This window comes from Callorhinus ursinus, unplaced genomic scaffold (assembly GCF_003265705.2).
Source record: "Callorhinus ursinus isolate GAN/ISIS: 27379988/994484 unplaced genomic scaffold, GSC_fseal_2.0 scaffold1, whole genome shotgun sequence".
NCBI lineage: Eukaryota > Metazoa > Chordata > Mammalia > Carnivora > Otariidae > Callorhinus > Callorhinus ursinus.
The window spans coordinates 102,734,283-102,761,773 of record NW_027397063.1 but is presented as its reverse complement, the minus strand read 5'-3'; the positions used below and the strand labels follow the sequence as shown (position 1 = coordinate 102,761,773).

The following is a 27,491-nucleotide window of genomic DNA, read 5'->3' as shown; positions in this document are numbered from 1 at the left end:
AAGGGTTCCCCCAAACCCCACCTAAGTAAACATCTGTCTGTTTGCCAGCCACATACCACACAATCTGAGTACCAGCTGTGGAAACCTTCCAGGCTTAATGAGATTCCCCACTTACCTACTTTCGTACATCTTTTTTTTTTAAGATTTTTTTATTTATTTAGGGGGGGGGAGCATGGGGGGAGGGACAGAGGGAGAGGGAGAAGTCTCAAGCAGACTCCACACTGAACACAGAGCCCAATGTGGGGCTCAATCTCACCACACTGAGAGCATGACCTGAATCAAAACCAAGAGTTGGACACTCAATTGACTTCACCATCCAGGCGCCCTAAGATTTTATTTTTAAGTAATCTCTACACCCAATGTAGGGCTTGAATTTATAATCCTGAGATCAAGAGTTACATGTTCTACTCACTGAACCAGCCAGGTGCCCCTACTTTTGTGTATCTTATTGGTCTCACTTGAAATATTTCCTTACCCAATCATGACCTTTAAGACCAAGAACCCACCAAGTCTAATTATTCCTTGTTCCCTAGTTTTGCACTATGCCTGGTGGTTTACAATAACTGTTCTGTGCTAACTTTCTCCCTGTTGTATAGGACTCCTTTCCTTTAGATATTTGTTACTTCAATCTTTACCCATACAGTTACCACATCCGTCTTCTGAAAATAGTGCTTTGATAATGCCAACAATCTCGAATGGCTCCCATTTTTTATAGGAAAAAAAATTCAAACTGCTTAGCCTGGCATTTAAGACCTTCCACAATCTGCCCTACCTACATTCCTATTCTGGCTTCCCATTCATTTCTTAAAGGATATAAATAAAAATACTATAGGTAAAGCCCTTAACAACACCTTGTATATAGTAGACACTTGATAAACAGTAGCTTGATAGTGTTTGTTTTCATTTTATTCTCATTGTTACTATTACAAAAACTCCATGGTCACCTGGGCTACAAGGATAAATGACAGTCCCTGACCTTACCTAACTCAGCTAATAGCAGAAGCAACCAACACAGTAATAACTGATTACAATGAAATATGATGACTAAGTAGGGAGGTGATTTCTCAGTGCTTAAGGGCCAGAGTGCAGGGAAGGCTGAGTAAATTTGCCTTGAAGAATTAGTAGAAAGGTTTATACTTTTCTTTGTAGAGGTTTGCACATTTCATGTAGATTTATTCTAGAAAATATTGTTAAGAGATGCCCTTTTTTAAAAACCACATTTTCTAACTATTGATGAAAGCTAACTATTGATTTTTGTGAATTGAACTTGTATCCAGCAACCTTTCTGGACACCAAGTTTGTAGGTTCTTTTTGGTTTTCTATGTATATAATTATATTGTTTACAAACATTGGCAGTTTTGTTTCTTTCTTTTCAATCCTTACATTTTCTAATTCTTTTTCTTAATAGATTTGCTAGGTAGTACACAATTGTACAATTCAGCACAATGCTGAACAGGAGCAGTGAATGTGGGTATACTTGACCTGTTTCTGACTGAACTGGGAATTTCTTGGGATTCTAATTCTCAAATTAAGTATGATATCTGCATTTTTTGTTAGATAACTTTTATCAGGTTAAGGAAATTTCCTTCTAAGTCATTGAGAATTTTTATAATAAATGAGTTTAATTTTAGCAAATTCTATGGAAATGATCATATGATGTGTCTTCTCTAATCCATTATTGCAAGATTCCAATAGATTTTTTTTAAAAGATTTTATTTGTTTGACAGAGAGACACAGCGACAGAGGGAACACAAGCAGAGGGAGTGGGAGAGGGAGAAGCAGGCTTCCCGCGGAGCAGGGAGCCCAATGTGGGGCTGGATCCCAGGACTCCGGGATCATGACTTGAGCCGAAGGCAGACGCTTAACGACTGAACCACCCAGGCGCCCCTCCAATAGATTTCTTAATTGAAAAAATTCTTGTATTCTCATCCACTTTCTCATGATGTATTTCCTAACACATTAATTTAAATCTATTTCCTTTCTCCTACTGCAAGGTTCCATTCTGACTGACACCAATATAATCACTCACTTGCTTTATCCCACATTACATGCAGCAGTCTTAGAATAATAATACAAACGAAATAGTATCACCATCAGTGTGATTACTGAAAAAAGTTTGATTTTGGTTTTGCAGTTCCTTTTGTCCTAAGATATATCGAACTTATATTAATCACTTAACATCTAAGTGAACTGAAATTAACAGCTGTGTAGAATGTTTTCAGACTCTCACTGCATCCTTAAATTAGAAAAAATATTTGATCATGGGCTACATTTGAGCTATTAGACATAAGAAACTATGGGCACACATTACTGAGAATTTCCTATTCCACTGTTTCTCAAACTCATATTTGATGTATTTCATAATTGAAATACCTGGGAAAAATGATCCAGAATGACCTATATTTATTAATACTGAGACTTTAAAAAAGTATGATCAAATTTTCCATTGCTACCCCCAACATTCTTCCCCAAATCATCCAATTGAAGCCCATATACTATAAGGGTCTTTCTAATACCATCTTTCTGAGACTCCCCTTGGTTCCCAGTGGTGTGTGTTCCCCTTTGCTGCAATAAATGATAAATGAAACTTCTCAATTCCTGGCATATTCTTGGTTTCAAACGCTCTGACAGAAACTAAAAGACCTATCAACCAATGGCAATGGATTTTATTTTGGTCCTAATTTTAGAAAAATATCTATTAAGACAAGATATTTGAACACTGGATATGTGGTATTAAAGAATTACAGTGTTGTTTTTTTTTAAAGGTGGGATAACGGTCTTGTGGTCAGATTTTTCTTTTCTTCCCCAAAGACTAGTTATTTTCTAGAGATACATGTTTAAATACCTACAAGTGAAATGACAGGATGTCTGATATTTGCATCCCCGGGGGAAGAACAGGTTAGAGCTAGGCAATCAAGACTGTCAAAATGCCAGTAATGGTTAAAGATTGTTAATGAGTAAGGTAATTATTCTACTCCTCTACATGATCAAAATTTTCCAAAAGTCTTTTTTAAAAAAATCCATTCTTTTAGGAGAGAGCAATATTGTAAGATCAAAGAAAAAGCCATAGTGTGGCACTCAAAGAGTTAAGCATTTACCGTTCAGAAGGTTGGGGCTTTCTCTTTTACCTCCCACACCTGCATCAAGGCTGCTAAATGGGTGCTCCTAAGTGTTTCAGGCAGAGCAATGTCTGATTTAAGTAAAATTTTATATGAACCCACATGTGCTACGATTAAGGATCTTCTGACATCCCACCAGCTACTTCGTTGCCTCCCTGCTTAACTCACTCCATCCCAGCCTCCGCACACATCCAAGATGGTGGGTCAGGACAGCGAAACAGGTCAGCTTTGCCTCCCAGAGCGTGCGTTGGCGCCGGCCCGCGCAGGCGCATTTTTGCTTCCCTGCGCGACCTTGGCGGAGCGCGCCTGCGCGGTGGGGAGCTGCTCGCGGCTCCCGCTCGGCCTTGGGCTGGCTGCAGTCTCCGTTTGAGGGCGGCCGAAAGTGGCTGGCTTGATTAAGATGAGGTTTCTGCTAGTTCTCCTGGTGGCGGCGTCGGCGGTGATCCGGAGCGATGCCTCGGCCAACCTGGGCGGCGTGCCTAGCAAAAGATTAAAGATGCAGTACGCCACGGGGCCGCTGCTCAAGTTCCAGATTTGGTGAGTATGTGTGCCGGGCCCCGGCAGCGCCGCCGCGCCTCTGTGAGGCGTCTGTCGCTACGTGAGGCCCCGGCTCCGCGGCCTAGCGAGCTGAACCTCCCCTGGCCCGGAAGAACGGCGCCAGCAGCCCTGCGCAGCTTGCCTTCTCTGGGGTCCTTCCCGGGACTGCCAGGCCTCCCTTCTTTCCTCCAAGCAGAACCGTTCACTTGGCTCAGTTCTTTTTTTTGCCTCCTCGAATGGTGGGAGTGGGGAAGGAGGGCACGAGAAGGTTAAATACTGAAAGGCGAAGACGTGGGGACACTTGTCAGTACGGAGGACCGGTCGGCGGCGTTACGCCATGGCCACCCCGGCTGCCTGCGGAGGTGGGCATGAGTTGGCGCAGCGTCGGCGGAGAAGCTGGAGCGTTTGCCACCCAGTGCCCCTTTCCTGTCTCCTTTCCCAGGGTTATGCCAGGCGCCCTCGCTGCCCCCCTGGGCGAAGGTTAATTCGGGTCGTTAGAGGAGACCCGCGAGTGACAGACGCCTTTTCTCCAGGACCTGCCGGGGTGACTGTTGAGTGAGGGAGTGGGGATTCTGACAGCTGGAGGGCGAGGAGAGGTCCAGGGAGGCTGATCCTCAGTTTGCAGTTTCCAAAATGTCTTTACAAAGGAGCACGTTGCTCTTCTGACAGTGGCTCACTCCCAGACAATTCTTTTATCTTTTCCCCCAACCCCCATTACACCCGCCTCCCAGAAGTTGCCTGTACTGGCATGTCTTTCTTTCTACCTTTCGAATCTCTTGTGCATTCAGAGAAACAGAAAAAAAGAAAAAACCCTAAACCAGAAAAAACCCCAAACCAGAAAAAATCCCAGCAGTTTTCGACGTTATTCTGTAAGTGATTTTGTCGTTACCTGGTTAAGTATTAGAACCTGAGCAGTGATGCATGTAATAAGGTAGGTGGGGTTGGGGGAAGATTTGTAAGGCAAACTAAAATTGCAAAATTGTAGAAGTTAGAATCCTGTATTGCAAGAGATGACGTTTTTTCAAGATCGGATGGTCAGGTTAGTAAATTTTTCAGAGTCCTGATACTTTGGAGTATCAATGTTGGCCGTAATGCAGTTAAAATCGGCTTTTTAAAACTTGATGTGTTAAGTGTTCTAAAGGTTAGATTTCCTATGTGCCCAGCTATTTTTTTGCTTATCCTTTAAAGAGTAAGCAAATATTTAAAATTTAAAAAATCAATTTAAGTTACCCTTAGAGTCAGGAAGTGAGATGGTGAGGCTTTATTTTTGGAGTGAAAACTATAAAAACTTTGCACTTTCCTCCTGATTAAAAAAAAACAACAGAACAACTCCCTGTACTGTTTACTATGTGGCCAGCAAATATCATTTTCATATAATACTGTTAAATGGGAGTTATGACTTGACCATTTCTATTTTTTCCATAATTTTTTTTTTTAATTAGAAAGTGGCTGTCATTTTTTTCAACCTATAGTTATTGGTAAGGATTGTGATACTTTGGATGTAAGTAGTTAAAAAAAAAAGACTGCATTTTCCAAGTTATGTAATTTTTGTTTCCTACTTTTGCGCCTCTTGGTTTCACTTGTACTTTTCCAAAATACTCTTCTTTTACAATTGCTTCTATTGGAATACTTGTCACAATAATTTAAAAAGTATACCTTCCACTGAGGTTGTTCATAACAGATACAGGGAAGGGCATTTAGTTCTTCAATCAATTAAACTTTTTAAAAAGTCTTAAGAACTTCAGTTGAGTTTCTGGTACGTAGTTTCTCTTTCATTTTTCCTTTTCTTCTTTTTTTTTCCCCCCTTAAGTACAAACTTGTCCCAAAAGTCTAATGAGAGTTTTCTTTTGTAGTACCTGGAGCGTAGTACATACAAAAGTTACTCAGTTTTGTTTTGTTTTTTAATTGTAGATGGGAAATAATTTTATTAGTATGCCCTCCATATACAAGTAAATTTAGCTTGTTTGTTACTTTTTCCCCCAGAGATTAATCTGTACATAGTAAATTGGATACTGGGTTTCTGGTTTTGGTAGAATCTCTTGGACATTCATTTGCAAGTTTGGGAAAGAAGAGGAAGCTAAAACAATTGAGGATAAATACGTGAAAATGCTTTTAATTCTATTTGAAATCTGAGTGCTATAAAATGCAGGTTTTCATTAATTACCACTGTGAACAAAGGAGAGAACTATTTTTACCTTCTTTTCAATCACTTTTGTCCTTTATTATTTTATGAGTGCTCTTTCTTTAACTGTAGCCTAATATATCATCTATTAATTGTACCACTTTTATAATTGCCAATAGAACAAGACAGGAGCACAACACACAGATGGAATTAAAGGGAGAGAGAGTGCAAAACAACTTAAAACAAACTTCCTTTTCTATATTGATGTATCTTTTCAATAAATATTCATTCAGTACCTGCTTGTGCCAGGGACTAAAGATACCATGGTGAACAATATAGATATGGTTCCCCATGAAGCTTCCAGAGGTGCACAATACTGCATTATACACCTAAGTCTTTGTTTTTGTTTTTTTTTTAAGATTTTATTTATTTCTTTGACACAGAGAGAGAGGTCACAAGCAGGGGGAGTGGCAGAGGGAGAGGGAGAATCAGGCTCCCGGCCAAGCAGGGAGCCCGATGCGGGGCTCGATCCCAGCACCCTGGGATCAGGGCCTGAGCCGAAGGCAGGCAGTTAACCGACTGAGCCACCCAGGCGCCTCCCTAAGTCTTTGGTTTATGTCAATTGATGGAGCAATAGAATTAGATGAATTTGATGACACTGATTTCATATTTGGGGGAAAAACTTATCCTGCTTATTTGGATGTCTAAACATTGAACATAAAAAAAAAGGAAGTTTTCTAATCAGAGCTTAAAATAAAGTTTCCTTATAACATTTTCCTTCCTTGTGATTTTTATGAATAAATGCATTTTATGTGTAAATGTATACTGACAGATACTGTTTGGCATGATGTTTGTATTCATGTTTTATTTTCCCCATATATGAGATTTAACATTTAGTCAGACCTACAGCATTTAATCAGTTGTTGTAGTTTAAAGAGCTTACTGGCAAAAATAAAAAATAATAAAATAATTAAAAATAAAAATAAGGAGCTTACTGGCTACAGCTCTTTACAGTTAATCCTTATTTGGATATTTAACAATTGATTCACTAAGAATAGTAGATTAAAGTTAAGATTTCAAAACATAATCAGAATACAGAATTTTCCAATTTTTGTTAATTTAAGAATCCACTGCTATAATTTTAGGGCACCAACTTCTAAAAGTATTTTTAAGAGGTAAATGAAACAACTGCTCCAAGAACAGATTTTTATTTAAATTTATACAAACTCAGCCATTGCTTTCATGATAATGGAGGCAAGAAAATAAAGACCTAAGGCTTATTTGGATGTTGATACTTACTGAGATTAGTAAAAGGCTGAATTGAAGAAATCTGAGAAATTGTGAGTCCTAAAGATCATGTTAGTTACTGTAGACTTATATTTGCATATTCAAATATCTGAGCCCTACTCTTTGCAGGCACTTTGGTGCTTGGAATTCAGTTCAATTTTCTCATAGACATCATAGGCAAGAGTGGAAGGCAGGCATTAATCCATGGACAACATATAAAATTACAGTTGTGTTAAGTGCTAAAAAGGAAAGGTTACATGGTATGAGAGAGACCTAGTCAGGGGATTAGAGAGGGTTTCCATGAGGAAATCAACTTTGAACTGAAATTTAAAGGATGAGATTTAATTGCTAGAGAGCTTTCAAGCTATGGGAATAACATGGTCAGTGGCCTTGTAGTAAAGAACATAATTGCTTAAGAAGGCCAGGGCTACTGACCTCAAAGACCAAAGAGAAGGTGGCGCAGATCCTAGAAGGTCTGGCAGACTATAAGGAAAGATCAGTTAGCCTCCTCACTGTGGAAAAGACATTAGAAGGGACAAAGAATAGATAGGGGGAAACCATTTAGGGGGACTGTTGGGAGCTGCCCAGGTGAAAGATGATGGAGCTTGGAATACAGTGGTGGTGGTAGAAGTAGAATGTAAAGGGACAGATTTAACAGATTTTTGGGAGATAAATTTTGTGGTTTTGGTGATGGGTTACATCTTTGTGGGGAAGGAGAGGAGGTATGGAGTGAGAGGTGTCAAAGATGGCTCCTGAGTTCTGGAGTGGTGCTATGCCATTCACTGGAATGATAAGGAGACAAATTTTATGGATTTTTCTTTCTTTCTTTCTTTTTTTTAGTAGAGGGTTGGGTTTTTTTTTAAAAGATTTTATTTATTTGATAGGGAGAGTACAAGTAGGCAGAGCGGCAGGGAGAGGGAGAAGGAGGCTCCTCTCTGAGCAGAGAGCCCAATGTGGGACTCTATCCCAGGACTCTGGGATTATGACCTGACCCGAAGGCAGATGCTTAACCGACTGAGCCACTCAGGTGCCCCTGTGGATTTTTTTTTTCCTTTTTGGTGGGAAGGAGTGGGAGGAATCCTGAGTTTTTAAAACGATAACGGGAATATCCTACAAAGAAATTTTCATCTCCCCAAAATAGCCATAATAACTAAAACTAAAAACTTATTTATTTAATTTAAAGTTTTTGTTTATTTGTCAGGGAAAGAAAGAGAGCAAAGCAGGGGGAGTGTTAGGCAGAGGGAGAAGCAGGCTCTCTGCTGAGCAAGGAGTCTGATGCTGACTCGATCCCAGGACCCTGGGATCATGACCTGAGCCAAAGGCAGACACACCTGACCCGCTAAGCCACCCAGGCGTCCCTAAAACTAAAAACTTAAATACCAGTTACTGTATTTCACCAAACCTAAGATATGATGGATTATAAGATACACCATGATTTTATATACCTCAGAGGGAGAAAAATACTGCCGTTTAAACTGTGACACAGAAATGATTATAAGATAAATTTTCAAATTTTCAAAATGATGCTAAATAGGAGAAATGTACTTCTTAGAATCATTGAAATAAAGGAGTAGTAAGTTGATCTAGGTAGAAGAGTACTAATGGAGTGTTAACTAGAGAACAAATAAAATGCTGGCTGCTACACCAACCACTATGTTAGATTTTTAAAGTTTTCTGTAATTATGTAGAACTTAGTCACCATTTTGTTTTGTTTTTTACTATTTAAACAAAAAACTGCAGTATCTAACTGAATAATGTACACATAATAGTGGTTTGTACTTCATAATGAACAAAGTACTTTAGTCCAAAACTTTTAGAGGTAGGTAAAATATGAATGGTTTTAAAGATTTTTTTTTTATTTATTCATTTCCGAGAGAGACAGACAGAGAACAAGCAGGGGGAGAGGCAGAGGGAGAGGGAGAAGCAGACTCCCCGCTGAGCAAGGAGCCCGATGTGGGACTCAATCCCAGGACCCTGGGATCATGACCTGAGCCGAAGGCAGAGGCGTAACCATCTGAGCCACCCAGGCGCCCATATGAATGGTTTTAAAGGTTTTATCTCCTCTTACAGAAAAATTGAAACATTCTTTCTTTACCATTTGCCATTAAGGTAAGTGGTGGAAATCAAATTGAATGTATCATTTGGAAATCCCAAGATAACCTCATAAATTTTGAATAGTATAGTTACTGGAAAAACTGCATTTGCTGGACTAACAGTTCAGAGGCCCACCTGGGGCCCACCACCTTATTTGATCTGCCTCTTCTGAATGACTTTCTGGAAATTATTGAATCTCTTTAGCTCTCAACTTGTTCATCTGTAACATGATGATGTTGGTTGCATTCCAATTACCTCTAATATTCTGTTACTGTTTTATACTGTTAGGAAGCTTCAAGGCAAAAAATGAAAGCATGCATATGTGTTTCATTTCTGTCACCTTTTCTGCTTTCCAAAAAGGGAAATCAAGTCATGTTTTTACATATCTTTCTTGTTTGGGATGCAGCCTAGGATTGGTGAGGAAGAAATCTTGCCATGTGGGTTTTAGCAAGAACTGCTGATGAAATCAAGTCCTTGTTTCTTATGCCCTTTTTTACATGTTATTTGTTTTCCCCTTTTGTCCAATATTTAGGAAGATAGATACTAGTTTTTTATAGTAATGTTTGAAAACCGATTGTCTGGTGGGAGAAACAAACATGTTAAACAATATTATAGTAAAGCATTCTGTTCAGAGTGTTCTAAAAGAGGTCATAATGGAGGGCTTTAAAAACCTAGTGGAAAGAAAGGTTATTCAGGGAGGGTTGGAAGGCTTTGAGAGGAGGAAATTAAATCTTGAAGGGTATGGGGAAAGCACCAGGAGATGTAGAGAAAGAACTTTATAAATAAGGGAAGATCATATGTAAATGAAGCCTGACTCAGCACAGAGAAGGGAGAGGGGACAGGAAATAAAGCTGGAGGTAGATAATCGATTAAAAAACTAGCACAGCATAAATGCTGTCATTTATCAAGTTTTATTGTAATGTGTTATTTTTTGTTGTGATGAGAACTTTGGTAAATAAACTTTCGAAAACTTTACCCTGAGACTTTCATCTTTTAAAAAAATTAAATTAGTTTTCTGGCTATAAAAATAATACAGGTTTCTTGTAAAAATAATAAAAAAGTGTAGGGGAGGAAACATTTTTTTGCTACCCTTCTAGGTTCTTTAGCCTGGTCTGTTAATCAAAATGACATAAGACAGATGAACAGGAGAAAAACATTTAATTACGTACTTATGAGAGCCCTGTAAAAAATATGAGAGGCAAGAACAAGTTGGGCAATTGAGGCTAATGTAATATCCTGAGCTAAAGAATAGGATAGGGGCCTGGGGCTTCAAAGGGGAGGAGGGTAATTCACAGGACAATAAGAAGAGCAGATGTTTGGTTAAATAGATGTTTGCCCTGCCACACAAGTCTTTCAGATAAAAAGTTACCCCTGATAATAGCTTTCTATTTGGGCCTATCTAAATTCTTTTAAGTAGTTAAGGGAGCAGTGAGTTTTTTTGTTTTTGTTTTTGTTTGGAGTCCGTTTGGTCTAAATTGCCTTCAGCTCAAAATAAGCCACCTGCCAAAGTGGCGTATTTTGGGGTCACATATTTTGCTCTCCCCTCAGAAGTATACACAAGAAAGTAAAAAATCCTGTATCCCTCTATTAATATTTTGAAGAACATCCTTCAGGACAACTCTACCACACATACTGTATTATGTAATTTTACAGAAGTGATCATGTTCATAGTTGTATGCTTTTTTTTTTTTTAAATTCTCCTTCCCCTCCATCACTTACTGTTCAGTGTCTAATTACAGATATGCATCAGCAGGCATAGAATTACATAAGATGAGTGTTCCTTAATTTATCTAACCAGTGCCTTATTGGTTAACTCTTAGGTTGATCCTGATTTTTCACAAAATTACTTTGAAGGTGAATATCCTCAAATATGTTGTATATTTGTCCAATAATTTCTGTAAACTAAATCCACAGAAGCACAATATTATGATTATGTCAAAGGGTATTACATTTAAAATTTTGATATTGTTCAATTAGTTAATACTCCAACTGGAAGATCTTAAGAGAAATAGGTTGGGTTTTTAAAGACTACTAGTTTATTGCACTGTAATCAGAATGCAACATTGGCTATTTTTACTTACTGGGCTTTCTTTGTGATGTAACATGGTCAATTGTTGCAAATGTTCTTTGGGCTATCAGGGGTTTCTCTTATTAAAATAAAACCTGATGGATCTATGAAATCTGCTAATGATAGTATTCAGATCTTCTGCAATTTTTATTATTTATCTTCTATCACTTATTCCATTTTCTAACCATCAATTTTTTTAGGGCCTCAAAATATATATATATATATTTTTTTGCCTCAAAATATTTTTTGATTCTGCTTTTTGGTTTTAAGATTCTTGTAGTGCTTCCTTACCTCTTATTATCCTTCTGCTTGTAGAATATTTTTGGATGTAGGCTCTTATTTTGACTTCTATTTGCTGTTTCTGCATTTTTGTTTTACGACATTTTTCCATAGTCCCTCAGGTGTTTTTATTTTTGTTTTTGTTTTCTGTTTCTCCTCCCTTTTTCTCAAAACAAGAGAAACAGCTTCAGATATTATCAGTTGATGAACTGTATCCTCTTCAGTAGATTATTACCAGTTTACTACTCTCTCTTCTTCATTAGAATATTGCCAGCACCAAAAAGGCATAGATTTTTGTCTGTTTGGCTTCCTCTTGTTCTAGGTTCTATCTCTTTTGACTGTCATCAGTCAATATTTTTGAATAAGTGAGTACAACCTGTTGTAGTCCACTGTGGTTTGTCCTGAAATAACCTAACTGCCCTCCCTGCCCCCCCCTTTATATTCCTAACTGGAGTATAGATAGATATCACTTAATACTGTTCATTTCTGGTAGGTTTTTACCTGGTTGGCTTCTGTTCCAGTTTGGTAGCTGTTAGGCATAGAATGTAATACATGTAAAACTTCCATTTTGAACATAACTCTTATCAGTAACATTCTTGGCCTGGCCTCCGTGCCTCTACTGGTGGGGCTAAGCTTCCAGAATTCACTATGCTACTGCCAGTCTTCTTTCTGCTGCTGTGATATCAGACATACCCTTAGTTATTATTATAACTGCATTATCCTGTTGGTGGTTTTCTCTCTACAATTCCTGGCTTCTTTATTGAGTTTATTCTAATGTCATGTGAAATCAGTCTACAACCAACAGGTAAATAAATATACAGGTCAAATAGGAAAGCAATAAAGCAACCCAGAGACTTCTTCAGTTTGGCCATTGATTTAGCATGGAACACAATATATTTTTTTATCAGACTCTTTAACAACTTATAAAAATGCACTGAGGGTGAGTTCTGTGGCATGTAATTAAAAAATGTATTGAAAAGAAAAGCTTGGCGTCGTATATGAAGTATTTTAAGATGAAACAAAGAATTCTACAAAATGGAGTTGTCACCATTTATTGAGCGACTGTATACCTTATAAATCTGTTAATAAGTGTTTTCCAGAGTAACAGATAAAATTCCTTCCCCAGGAAGAGTTGAAGGAACTAAGTAATTTATAAATTCGTGGTGGAATAGTCTTTAGCGAAAGAATTCCTGAAATGTTATGCCAAAGGTACAGAGAAACTAGAAGCTAGTGGCCTCCAGAAGAAGACAAAAGTATGAAGAGAATAAAAACAGATTACTAATCAAATTTTAGGTTTGTCACATCTTTGGAATACACTTAGTAAAGAAGCCAGGAATCTTAGAAGCCACTTTAGGCATATTTCGTGTATGTGTTTTTACTGCGGTGGCCACTGTAGTGTTTCAAGATTTGAGGTTGCTAGAATGGAAGTCACTTGATTTCGTATAATACTGTTCCTTAATCTGACAAGCTTTTTAGTGCTGCTCTTGCAACTTCTTAAAAAACTGAGCAAATTCTGGGCTACATTTCGATCTTCAAAGTGTGTGAGCACTCCTGTTTGCAATTTTTAAAAACATTTATCAATTTAGTCTATTTTTCACTCCCTGAATACCTTGTTTCTTATGTGACTTAGAGAACGTCTTGCAGATTTCATTCCTTAAAGCACTTAGAGCAGGTGATGCACCAGACAAATGTTTATTATTGTACTTCATCTACTAAACAGAACAAGGAAAAGTAAAGATTATATCTAAAAACACAGCTTTCAGTGATCAGTGAGCTGTTGAACTGAGCAATGCTGTAGACAATTAGAAAGCACAGTATTTACCAAATACCTTCCTGATTTTCTTGGTACAGTGTGGGAGAAATATTAGTTGAAATTCTTGGGATGCAAGTAGCAGAAACCTTTTTGAACTGGTTTGAACAATACATTGGGAAATGCATTTTAAAATTGTTGAAAGAATAGTCTTAGAACCCAAAGGCAGGGATGCAGCCGGGCCTTAAGACGAGCTAAAATAGAAAACTGGGAAGTCGGAGAAGACGTCATTCACTGTTCCCTGGTTCACATCTGTACTTTTTTCTCAGTAAAAGGTACTTTATCTTTCTGTTTCTCTGAAGATTCAGTTATCTTCTCAGTCCTTTGAAAAATTAAACATGTTAAACATTCACCTTTGTGGAGATAGAGCCACGTTTTAAAATCCCATTTCTTCCCTTTTAGAGAGGGAACTCAGGCCTTCATAAATGCCTGAGATTTTTGCCCTGTTTTCTTTCTCTTTTTTTTAATTATTATTAACATATAATGTATTATTTGTTTCAGGGGTACAGGTCTGTGATTCATCAGTCTTACACAACACACAGCGCTCACCATGGCATGTACCCTCCCCAGTGCCCATCACCCAGCCACCCCATCCCCCGGCCCCCCTCTGCTCCAGCAACCTTCAGTTTGTTTCCTAAAATTAAGAGTCTCTTACGGTTTGTCTCCCTCTCAGGTTTCATCTTGTTTCATTTTTTCCTCTCTTCCCCTGTGATCCTCTGCCTTGTTTCTTAAATTCCACATATCAGTGAGGTCATATGATAATTAATTGTCTTTCTCTGATTGACTTATTTCGCTTAACATAATACTTTCTAGTTTGTCCACATAGTTGCAAATGTCAAGATTTCAATTTTTTGATGGCTGCGTAATATTCCATTGTGTATATAATACCACATCTTCTTTATCCATTCATTTGTTGGTGGACATCTGGGCTCTTTCCATAGTTTGGCTATTGTGGACATTGCTGTATAAATATTGGGGTTCAGGTGCCCCTTTGGATTACTACATTTGTATCTTTGGGGTAAATAACCAGTAGTGCAATTGCTGGGTCATAGGGTAACTCTATTTTCAACTTTTTGAGGAACCTCCATACTGTTTTCCAGAGTGGCTGCACCAGCTTGCATTCCCACCAACAGTGTAGGAGGGTTCCCCTTTCTCTTCATCCTTGCCAACATCTGTCCTTTCCTGACTTGTTAATTTTAGCCATTCTGACTGGTGTGAGGTGGTATCTCATTATGGTTTTGATTTGTATTTCCCTGATGCCAAGTGATGTTGAGCACTTTTTCATGTGTCTGTTGGCCATTTGGATGTCTTTGCAGAAATGTCTGTTCATGTCTTCTGCCTATTTCTTGATTGGATTATTTGTTCTTTGGGTGTTGAGTTTAATAAGTTCTTTATAGATTTTGGATACTAGCCCTTTATCTGATATGTCATTTGCAAATATCTTCTCCCATTCTGTCGGTTGTCTTTTGGTTTTGTTGACTGTTTTCTTTGCTGTGCAGAAGCTTTTTACCTTGATGAAGTCCCAATAGTTCATTTTTGCCCTTGCTTCCCTTGCCTTTGGAGATGTGTCTAGCAAGAAGTTGCTGCAGCTGAGGTCAAAGAGGTTGCTGCTTGTGTTCTGAAGGATTTTGATGGATCCCTGTCTCACATTTAGGTCTTTCATCCATTTTGAGTCTGTTTTTGCAGATGGTGTAAGGACATGGTCTAGTTTCATTCTTCTGCATGTAGCTGTCCAATTTTCCCAACAGCATTTGTAGAAGAGACTGTCTTTTTTCCATTGGATATTCTTTCCTGCTTTGTTGAAGATTAGTTGACCATAGAGTTGAGAGTCCATTTCTGGGCTCTCTGTTCTGTTCCATTGATCTGTGTGTCTGTTTTTGTGCCAGTACCATACTGTCTTGATGATTACAGCTTTGTAATAGAGCTTGAAGTCTGGAATTGTGATGCCACCAGCTTTGATTTTCTTTTTCAACATTCCCCTGGCGATTCGGGGTCTTTTCTGGTTCCATATCAATTTTAGGATTATTTGTTCCATTTCTTTGAAAAAAGTTGATGGTATTTTGATAGGGATTGCATTAAATGTTTAGATTGCTCTAGGTAGCATAGACATTTTCACAATATTTATTCTTCCAATTCATGAGCATGGAACGTCTTTCCATTTCTTTGTGTCTTTCTCAATTTGTTTCATGCACTGTTTTGTTTTAGTAAGAAGATCTGAGAGATTGGGGTTTGTGATGGGCTCAAGTTTGATATAAGTATTTGACTACAATTAGGGGCAGACATAATATAGAAAGGGGAAAGGGAGAGTGGTTGGCATCGTGAATCAGGACACTGAATACATGATGGACTCAAAAAAGCACAGAATCTATTTGAAATAGCACAGACAAGGCATTTTCTTTATTTCTTAAATTTCCTTTCACATAGATCATCTAATTTGTATCCAGGTTTTTTCTTTTAGAAAAGTACTGTGAAATATATTTTAAAGTGAGCAATTGCAAAAGTTGACTCCATATAGTAAGATATTTCTATATTACTAGGGATTTGCAAAGTGATTAGGACTTAACGTTAAGATTTCAGAGTTTAAATCTACTTCTTAAGGACCTTTGGTACTACTACAGGAGGAAGAGGCAGCTGCTGCAGCATATTTTTAGCATGTTTCCATATTTATGTGTTGGGGTATACTGGAAGTCATAGTTTTACTCATGGACCCAGAAAGAATGAAGTAAGTTGGAAGAGCTGGGTGTGGTAGTAGAACTGGAAATGACTGGCTCCTCATCATGTGTGCCTTGAATTTCGCATTTTGTCCACCTCAGTAAACCCCAGGTATGTTTTGTTTTGGAAAACATCTGTAAGCAGTAGAGATTGCTGTTTCAAAACAGGAAAATTGATTTTGCGAAAACAGTTATTTAGGAAAAAAGTTCCTTAGGTTTTCTTCACAATTCTGGAGGCAATGATAAGGAGGAAAGTTTACTTATATGTAAGTAAACTTGTCTAAAAATATGTTGTGTCAGTTTTGTAAACTTCATCTTTCAGAAATAAAATAGGTACAGTTGTTTTGTTTTGTTTTTGTTTTTTTGTTGAGGTATAATTGACATATTAGTTTCAGTTGTATAACATAAAGATTTCAATATTTGTATGTAGTACAAAATGATTACTACCGTAAGTCCAGTTAACAGCAATCACCAGTCACAATTTTTTTTTTCTTGTGATAAGAACGTTTAAGATCCACTCTCCTAGCTACTTTCAAATATGCCATACACTATTACTAACTATAGTCACTATGCTGTACATTCTATCCTCATGACTTAACGTTTTATAACTGAAAATTTGAAAAAAGGTACAGTTTTAAAGTCCTTTATGGATTTCAAGATTACGGACTAATTCCATTTGGAGTTTGATCCAAAGGTCTGAGACCATACTGAAGACTTGGGACTGGGAGAACGGAGGATAGAGCTAGGCTTCTGAGCACAGTGGCCAGAAAAGTAGGTGACTAGGAGGAATCTGACCAGAAGTGTTGCCTGCACATAAATACCTCTGTAGCTGGGCCTCTTAGGGCTCCCCTTGGCAAAGGATCGGAACTCCCAGAACAAATATGAGGGACTTATGGGGGCCCACAGGTTTTTAGTTCTCCCAGAGGGAGAATCTCTAGGTCTTCATAATGGAAAAACTTCAGAGATCTCTGCCATCAAGAAAGTCAACTATATAGGTACTTGCTTGTGGCATTTTGGCCAAAGGGAACTTATTTCCTGGACAAAGGGAAGAATAGCCCTTGCACCATCTAACTGTTTTATTGGGGTCTAGTGGAAAGGGCTAGGATCTCAAATCACAAAGTCCATGTTCTGGTCTCTCAGCCCCTTACTAAGGCAGGGACCACATCTGTGTCACTCATTACTACATGCCCAGTGTCTAATATAGTGCTTGACATGTAGTAGACATTCAATAAGTATTTGAGTGAGTGAATAAATAAATAGTATATATGGATGTATAACCATGGAAAGTCACTTCATCTCTTTGGGCTTCATATTTTCTCCATCTATAAAAAAAAACAAATTTCAACTCAATTAACTGTCTCTAGCTCTCACAATGTTTCATTAAAAGTTAGAGAATATCATTTTAGATAATTAACTCCATTGTAAACACTGGTGCACACTTGAGGGCATTGAAATCAGTTGCCATTTCTTGGTTTCAAGGTAGTTAGGCATATAGGTATTTTTTGTAATATCCTCAAAACAAAAGCAACATTAAAAATTTTCTTATAGAGAAAGCAATTGACAAAATACTATAATTTGGTGACTAACAGAGTAATAATAAAATATTAGCTAAGGTGAATGTTTACTAAACAAAGTATGTGGAGATTCGTGAGTTAAGTATTTAGCTGTAGAAATTTGTCTCTTTTTGCAAAAATTTCATGCTTTTTAGGGACTTAATCTCTTGTGAAATTTTTATTCTAAATGTAGAGGAGGTATTAATTGTAAAGAAAACTGGTGACTCACTCTCTCTCTTACTCCCCCCCCCAAGTGAGTTTTCTTAAATTGAGATCTACTAATATTTGGACTGTTATACCCTGCCAGATATAAACCTGATGCTGGTGGTTGGTTTGTTTTTCCTTGATGACAGTGTGATTGACAAAGTTGGCACCTTAGTTACTGATTCTGCTTCCTCTGTACTTTCCTTGCTTTATATGTTCCTTAACTTAGAACTTAATGTGGTTAAGTGTTTAACAATCTTACCTGAATTTGTAAGCTCTTCTGTTGATTTGGTGGTACCACCTCCTTTTTTCTCTCAATATTATTGAATTATGATTGACAAATAGAAATTATGTAGAGTTAAGGTGATGATTTCATTTACATGTATATTGTGAAATGATTACCACAGTAAGGTTAGTTAACACATCCATCACCTCATATAATTACCTTTTTAATCGGGTGAGAACATTTAATATTTATTCTCTTAACAACTTTCAAGTATACAATACAGTATAGTTAGCTACAGTCACCTTGCTGTAAATTAGATCCCTAAAATTTGTTTTGCATCTGGAGGTTTGTATCCTTCCACCATCTCCCCATTTTGCCTATTCCACAGCCCCTGGCAACCACCAGTCTGCTCTCCATGTCTTTGAGCTTGGCTTTCTTAGATTCCATGTAAAATGAAATTATACAATTTGTGTTTCTCTGTCTGACTTATTTCACTTAGCATAATGCCTTTAAGTTTCATCCATATTGTTGCAAATGGTAGGATTTTTTTTTTTGCTGAATAATATTCCTGTGTGTATTTATACCACATTTTCTTTTTTTTTTTTAAGATTTTATTCATTTATTTGAGAGAGAGAATGAGAGATAGAGAGAACGAGAGGGAAGAGGTCAGAGGGAGAAGCAGACTCCCTGCTGAGCAGGGAGCCCGATGTGGGACTCGATCCGGGGACTCCAGGATCATGACCTGAGCCAAAGGCAGTCGCTTAACCAGCTGAGCCACCCAGGCGCCCTATACCACATTTTCTTTATCCATTCATCTGTCGATGGACATTTAAGTTGTTTCCATGTCTTGACTATTTTAAGTAATGCTAAAATGAACATGGGGGTGCAGATACCTCTTAGAGTGATTTCATTTCCTTCAGGTGTATCTAGAAATGGGATTGCGAGATCATATGATAGTTCTATGTTTAATTTTTTGTGGAACTTCCGAAATGTTTTCATAGTGGCTGTACCATTTACATTCCCACCAACAGTGCACAAGTATTCTCTTTTGTCTACATCCTTGCCAACACTTATTATCTCTTCTCCTTTGGATGATAGGCATCCTAACAGGTATGGGGATATATCTCTCTCTGATTTTGATTTGCATTTCCCTATTGATTAGTGATATGGAGCACCTTTTCATGTATTTGTTGGCCATCTTTATGTCATCGTTGGAAAAGTGTCTGTTCAGGTCTTTTTGCCCATTTTTAGTCAGATTATTGACTTTTGGCTATTGAGTTGTATGAGTTCCTTATACATTTTGGATATTAACTCCCTTTATCAGATATCTGATTTGCAGATATTTTCTCCCGTTCTGTAGGTTGCCTGTTCATTCTGTTGATGGCTTCCTTTGCCCTGCAGAAGCTTTTTAGTTTGATATAGTCCCACTTGTTTATTTTGCTTTTGATACCTTTGCTTTTATGGTCAAATCCACAAAATCGTTGCCAAGACTAATGTCAATGTGTTTACCCACTGTGTTTTCTTCTAGGATGCTTATGGTTTCAGGTCTTATGTTTAAGTCTTTAATCCATTTTGAGTTGATTTTTGTGTCTGATGGGAGATAGTTGGTCCATTTTCATTCTTTTCACGTTGCTGACAGTTTCCCAACACCATTTGTTAAAGAGACTATCCTTTCTGCGGTCTTGGCTCCTTTGTTGTAAATTAATTGGCCATATTTCTGTGGGTTTATTACTGGGCTCTTGATTCTGTCCCATTGATCTATGTGTCTGTTTTGTGCTGCTACTATACAATTTTGATTGGTGTAGCATTGTAATATAGCTTTGACATAAGGAAGCATGGTGCCTCCAGCTTTGTTCTTCCTTCTCAAGATTGCTTTGGCTATTCTGGTTTTTTTGTGGTTCCATACAAATTGTAGGATTGTTTGTTCTATTTCTGTGAAAAATGCCATTGGAATTTTGATAGGGATTGCATTGAATCTGTAAATTGCTTTTGGTAGTGTGGACATTTTTACAATATAAATTCTGATCCATGAGCACAAGATATCTTTTCATTCATTTGTGTCTTCAATTTTTTTCATCAGTGTCTTAAAGTTTTCAGTGTATCCTCCCCTTATAGATGCTCTCTGGTGGCCTTTTCCCCCTTTCTTGTTGGGGAAATATATATCCACAGTTTGGTTGTTCAGAAATTTTAATGGAGATATTTGATGCCGTTGACATAATTTCTGGAGTAATGTTATGGATTGCTGTCATACTGCTGAAAATTACCTTCCCAATCTTTGTTTTCCTTTGCAAAGTAGAAGCAAATTTTAGAGTCAGAAGGGATTTAAGAGTTCTTTAATTTCCTTTTATTGCGATTGAGCAGGCATGTTTGCCCAGTTACGGGCAGAGTAGGAATAAGAACCAAAGTTTTCATGTCTCATGCCTTGGTATTTTTTAAGCTTTCTGTGCCCAGTTTTGAAAGTGCCTATTTCAGATGTATAAGAATTGTCATTTCAGCATTTATTCTCATTGATACCCCCACAAAAAGCAACTTGATTTGAGAACTCAAAATATGCTGACATATATGAATAGGTATTTGCTGCTGCCCAACAATAACCCAAATCTATAAAGTTTAATGTTCTAATAGATGGATATACATGGTGGGGAGCATCAGTTGTTACTACTTTGTCACTGTTTGTGAGAAACACTTTTTTAATCTTGGCAATTTTTAGGCTTTGTCTAAATGCAAAGTAAGTGTAGGCATATTCTAAGTCGCTTAACAGAAGCACTTTTATTTTTCTGCAGTGTTTCCTGAGGTTATAGGCGGGTGTTTGAGGAGTACATGCGGGTTATAAGCCAGCGGTACCCAGACATCCGCATTGAAGGAGAAAATTACCTCCCTCAACCCATATATAGGTAAGTAAATTTCAGTAACTTAAAAGGAATTTTTAAAGTGAATTTTTTCACTTTTGTGAGTAAACTTTTGTGGACTAGTTCAATTAACTTTTCTTGGTTATTACAATTTTTTAGTTGGTTACAATAAACAGAGAACACTGTTTTATAAATAGCAAGTTTATTTGATCCAAATATGGAAGAATTTTTCTGTAAGAAGGAAAAGAGGATTATTTCAGAGATGGTAACCTTCTAAGGATGTGTTTTCTTATATAATTTTTACTGTGGAAATAGATCAAGAACTCCCAAATTTTTATACAAAGTCTGTACTGTTAAAATAATATTTTTAACGGCTAATACTGTATATTTTTACAAGTTGATTTTTGATTGATTTAAAAGATACTAAACATTTTTGTTTTAAAACTCCACAATAAGCTTTAGTCACTATCTTTTTCACTACTTGTAATTAGTAACCTTTAGATTTGGTGTCTATAAATTGTCTATACACATATACTTGAGTTATGAAGTTTTGAATTAGGTGAGAAATTGTGGCTTCTGATGAATTTTTTTTTTCTTTCGATAGACACATAGCGTCTTTCCTGTCAGTCTTCAAACTAGTATTAATAGGCTTAATAATTGTTGGCAAGGATCCTTTTGCTTTCTTTGGCATGCAAGCTCCTAGCATCTGGCAGTGGGGTCAAGAAAATAAGGTATGTAACCTAATAGTTTTGATAGTTGTAGGTTTTTAGGTTGTAAATGAAAATATTTTAAAGGATTGTTTGGTTTTTTTAAGTACTTGTTGCTGATTCACCTGTTCACTTGTATTATTTCAGCTTTAATCACTTTTTAATCTTTGGGCATGGCACTTAACCTTTCTTGGCCTTAGTTTTTTGTTTGTGATTTTTTTTCTTGGCCTTAGTTTTTATAATTATGTATTAAGAATGATTGGGTTTTGGGGCACCTGGGTGGCTCAGTTGGTTAAGTGACTGCCTTCGGCTCAGGTCATGGTTCCAGGGTCCTGGGATCAAGCCCCCACATCGGGCTCCCTGCTTGGTGGGAAGCCTGCTTCTCCCTCTCCCACTCCCCCTGCTTGTGTTCCCTCTCTCTCTCTCTCTCTGTCAATTAAATAAATAAATAAAATATTAAAAAAAATGGGTTTTATCTTTTTACTATTTGACAGATAGGCAGGTGTGACTTTAGTAGAAACTGGGCACAAAATAATTTAATACCTGATATTGATTATATAGATTCGGTCAAATCATGTCCAACAAAACATAATATATACACATAATGTAGGCCTTTTATACTAACTTTATGGGTATTAATGGGTTTATTCACATTAAAAATGACATTTCCAAGAATAAATCCATTACGGATTTGTTCTTACTAAAATTTTGTGTTTTTATTTGTCCTTATATAGAGAGAGAGAGATAGATATGAATCTTGTGCTATTTCTTTTTTCCTTTGTAGGGTCTTGCTGTGGCATACATTCTTTTTAGATTTCTTTCATTTGTTTTACTTAAAATCATCTTTTCTAGAGGGTTTATCTTTCGGCTGTGAGGAATGGGACTAATTATATTTCTCTCTTGGATGGGATTGCTTAGGTTTCCTTCTAAGGAGTATTCTGCTTTGGAGTCCTCTCTCTGGTCTTGTTCTTTAGTTCTAGGCTGAAACTACCTTTAGTGGACTCCTACATATCTACGCTTCTTTTTCTTAGGGAACCATTTATTTCCAGTAACAGGCAAGGCTTCTTAACGTAAACATCCTCAGGTGCTTCCTCTTATTGAACTGTGTCTCTACCTAGTATTAGTAAGATTGACATGCATAAAATTAAGAATTGAAAGTTAAGTACTGATGATGTTTTGTGTTATATTTATTAATTCTATTGATTCCAACTTTAGTGCATTTTACTTCTGAAGACATGTAACATTGTTAATCGGCTGGGGAAGAGGAATGTACTTGAAAGCTCTAGCTTTCCTGACACTTCCTTGTGTATTGTTCCCATGAAAATAGACATACTGTTTCCAAATGCGAGGGTAACCTCTATGAAATCAAAGCCCACCTAGTTCAAGTGGGATGGGAGGAGAGCTTTTTCTCACTCGCTGTGGGCATTTTTATTTACTTTTTTGAAGTAACTTGCTGTGAATTTACATCCTCATTACATCCTGTTTTTAGTCAGGTGATTTTGTTAAATTAAAACCTTCTGTCCACCAAGGAACTTTTAGCCTCTTTTGAAAGGGTATAGATTTGCCTTCAAAAGGGGAACGAATATAATTTAATATGCTAGCGCTTTCTAATCTACTTTTTTCTTATTTGACTTAAAACGATTTGTTTGGAACATGGACAGGTTGTATTGAATACATGGAGTTGCTGATTATTGCGTCACTAGTCTCTTGTGAATTCATACCTTATATTATAAAAATAGTGAAATAAACCCTTCTTATGCTGGTATTCTTTTGTTTAACTTATTAAGGCTATTATGAAATCTCTAGAATTTCTGTATATTATGAATATATATTCTTCAGTGTGTATAAAGCTATGAGTTAATGTTTCATTTTCCTTATTCCATGTATGTTATCTTAATATACAGAATAGCAATAATAATCTGTATAGAAACTTTTTTAAGATTTTATTTATTTATTTTAGAGAGAGAGTGAAAGAGCAGGGGGAGGAGCAGAGTGGGAGGAAGAGGGAGGGGAAAGAATCTCAGACAGGTTCTGCGCTGAGCGCAGAGCCCAACATGAGGCTCGATACCACAACCCAGAACCCTGAGATCATGACCTGAGCCGAAACCAAGACTTGGACGGTTGACTGACTGAGCCACCCAGGCATCCCTGCCCCTGGATAGAAACTTTTAAAGTAGATTTAAAAACAGCCGTTACCAAATAAAAATGAGACTCTGTATTTAAAAGATTACTGTCTTCAGTTGTAATGTTTTGCCTTTAAAATAACTTTGTCTGCTGTACTTAATTATATTTTCTTTTAGGTCTATGCATGTATGATGGTTTTCTTCTTGAGCAACATGATTGAGAACCAGTGTATGTCAACAGGTGCATTTGAGATAACTTTGAATGGTGGGTTCTGAATAGTTTGCATTCTGTAACACATTTTAAATGATTTATAATGACCATTGGGCTTTTCTGTTTTTCATAATATGCAAAACTATCACTTTATATGGTCCTCAACTCCCCTAGCTTGAGAATTATGTCCATATGATGACCCCTGAATGTATAACTCTAGAGAGCTCTAGATCTCTCTTTTAGATGCTATACCTGGGAATCTTTTTTTTTTTTTTTTTTTAAACACATAATGTATTATTTGTTTCAGGGGTACAGATCTGTGATTCATCAGTCTTACACAATTCACAGCACTCAGCACATACCCTCCCCAATGTCCATCACCCAGCCACCTCATCCCTCCCACCACCTCCCCTCCAGCAACCCTCAGTTTGTTTACTAAGATTAAGAGTCTCTTATGGTTTGTCTCCCTCTCTGGTTTCATCTTGTTTCACTTTTCCCTCCCTTCCCTTATGGTCCTCTGTCTTGTTTCTCAAATTCCTCCTATCAGTGAGATTGTATGATAATTGTGTTTCTCTGATTGACTTACTTTGCTTAGCATAATACCCTCTAGTTCCATCCATGTCATTGCAAATGGCAAGATTTCATTTTTTTGATGACTGCATAATATTACATTGTGTGTGTGTGTGTATATATATACACACACACACACACACACGTATATATATATACACACACCACATCTTCCTTTTTTTTTTTTTTTTTTAATATATACCACATCTTCTTTATCCATTCATCTGTTGATGAACATCTAGGCCCTGTCCATAGTTTGGCTATTGTGGACATTGCTGCTATAAACATTGGTATACCCGGGAATCTTAAACTCCTCCCAAACTGTTGATTATCTCTGCTTCCTGCAATTCTTGGGTACTCCAATTTGCTCCTTCCCTGGCATTGCTCCTTTATTTATAATGGCACCATTATCATTCTACCCAGAGTTTCCCATGTCAGAAAGCTAGGATAACCTCAGTTTCTCCCTTAGTCTCCATATCTAATGGATTACCAAGTCTGATTCTTAATTCTACCTTCTACATTTCTCAGAGTTCTACTTCTGATTATCTTTATCACGATTATTTTGTTACCCTCTAATACATTCTCTAAACTAGAGGTTGTCAGATATAGCCTATGAGTTAACAGTATTTTTTTAAATTTTTTAATGGTTACAAAAAAATCAAGACTATTTTATGGCACATGGAAATTACATAAAACTCAAATTTTAGTGTTTATACCTAAAGTTTTGAGTTTCATCAATGAAAAATTTGTGGAAATTTATTTCTCTGGTTATGTAATTACCTATGAGATATTTTTGATTTTCCCTTGAGCCATAAAGCCTAAAATATTTATTACCTGGCTTCTTACAAAATCTGATACCAGCTCCAAACAGTAGAGTGATTTTTTTTTTTTAATGCACATCATTTTCATCTCGTTGCTTCACTGCCTCAAGTTTATTAAGTAGCTTTACTTTGTCTTCACGATAAAGACCAGAACATTTAATAACACCCAAAAGGCCCTGCTTGATGTAGCCTCAGGATTGGCAAACCATGGCCACGTGGACCCCTATGTCCACCTGCCTTTTTTTGTAAATAAAATTTTATTGGAACACAACCGTGCCTACTCATTTATGTATTGCCTGTTGTTTCTTTCAGACTACAATTAAGAGTTGAGTAGCTGTGATGGACTGTATGTCTTCCCAAGCTGAAAATGCTTGCTGTCTGGTGCTTTATAGTTTGCTGACCCTGATCTAAGACCCTGCTTGCCTCTCCAGTTTCCCTTGTACTCCTCTTCTCCTGTATTTCACCTCTCACTTTTAATGACAGTATTTTTCAATTTTAGTGATACCTCTCACTTAATAAGTACAAAGCTCCTTTCTAGCCTCCTATGTCCCTCAGCATCTTCTGGTTTTAATTCTTAGCACACAATTGTGATTTGTAGCTATTTGTGTAGTGCTTTTCGTATCTCCCCTACTGGAATGTAAACTCCATACCAGCAAGAAGGGTAATTCTCTGGTTCACTACTGTACCCCCAGCTGTATATATAGACAGTAAATATTTGTGGAACTCATCTTTAATTTTAGACTCATGTTTAATTTTAAGAGGTGGTACTGTTTATTTTTATTATAGATGTGCCTGTGTGGTCTAAGCTGGAATCTGGTCACCTCCCATCCATGCAACAGCTTGTTCAAATTCTTGACAATGAAATGAAGCTCAATGTGCATATGGATTCAATCCCACATCATCGATCATAGCCCCACCTATCAGCACTGAAAACTCTTTTGTAAGTAGTTTAAGAATACAGTAACCATTTATAGATATCATTCTCATCACAAAAGATACCAGATATTCCATATATTACCACTTGAGTTCCCAATTTAAGATTTAATAGATGGATGTTTTCTTTATTAAAATTTATTAAGTGATCAAGAGCGTTTGGACCTGCCAAAACAAGGTAAGGTTGTGCTACTAATTTTATCTTCAAGGGTTGATAACTGGGCCTTTATGTAACATCACTTTTTTGACTGGAACTCCTAATAGAGTTGATATATTATGCTAGAATGTTTATATACATGTCTTCTCTTTACCTGCAAATAACTAGTTCCTCAGAGTATGCAGATTCTTTTAACATGCTCGAGATAGAAAATTTGTAAGCAGACGTGTGTGAACACAGTTGAATGTTAGTTAACTTTTGCATAGCAGAGATGTTCTCAGTTCTTATCAATGGGTTGATTTTATAAGAGGGAATTTTGAAATAAAATATTCTTTTTTCTCTTTCAGACATTAAGGGATTTTTTGCAAGAGCAGCGTGACTGACATTATGAAGGCCTGTACTGAAGACAGCAAGCTGTTAGTACAGACCAGATGCTTTCTTGGCAGGCTCGTTGTACCTCTTGAAAAACCTCAATGCAAGACAGTTTTTCAGTGCTGGCACATTTTGGAATTCTGCACATTCGTGGAGTGCAATAATACTGTATAGCTTTTTTTTCTTCCCCAAATCCACTCAGTTAACAGTTTTTAAAAAATGTAGACATTACCACTTGTACCTTTTTTCCTTAGTCATATTTGGAAAAGTAGAAAATTGAGTTACAATTTGACTTTCTTTTCGAAGATGTCTGTTAAATCTGTTGTGATTTTATATGAATTTTCCTTTTTCATAGTTTAAAATTGATCTTTTGGGAATACAGCTGAAGTTCCCCAATACTTTATAAGAGGTTATCAGGCATCTTTAATTTGGTCATGTCCAGTTTACACAGTTTTCAAAATACTGCAGATTGTGAACCGTGTATTAGACGAGATTATGGGGGGAAATCCTATATCCAGAGTACTCTACCAATTTGTGTGTATGTGCTTGCGTGTGTGTGTGTGTGTGTGTGTGTGTGTGTGTGTTTGTGTGATTACCAGAGAATTACTAAAAGACCAACTGCTTTTTAAATATTGTTATGTAGTTCAAGTGTCTTGCCTTGACCAATCTAATGAGTTGATTAACTGGGCCTTTATACTTAACTCAATAAAAAACTAAGCAGATAAATTCAAATAAAAA

The 27,491-nt window shown here is 37.1% G+C and overlaps 1 protein-coding gene across 1 annotated transcript; it reads left to right on the top strand.

Annotated features, from left to right (window-relative positions):
- The first annotated feature begins 3,415 nt into the window (after nucleotides 1-3,415).
- SELENOT (selenoprotein T) lies at nucleotides 3,416-27,491 on the top strand. Its single transcript, XM_025880496.2, has 6 exons — nucleotides 3,416-3,656; nucleotides 20,794-20,904; nucleotides 21,464-21,590; nucleotides 23,867-23,954; nucleotides 26,078-26,231; nucleotides 26,729-27,491. Exons 1-5 carry the CDS (start codon nucleotides 3,520-3,522, stop codon nucleotides 26,200-26,202), a joined length of 588 nt encoding a protein of 195 aa, XP_025736281.1. The 5' UTR covers nucleotides 3,416-3,519; the 3' UTR covers nucleotides 26,203-26,231; nucleotides 26,729-27,491.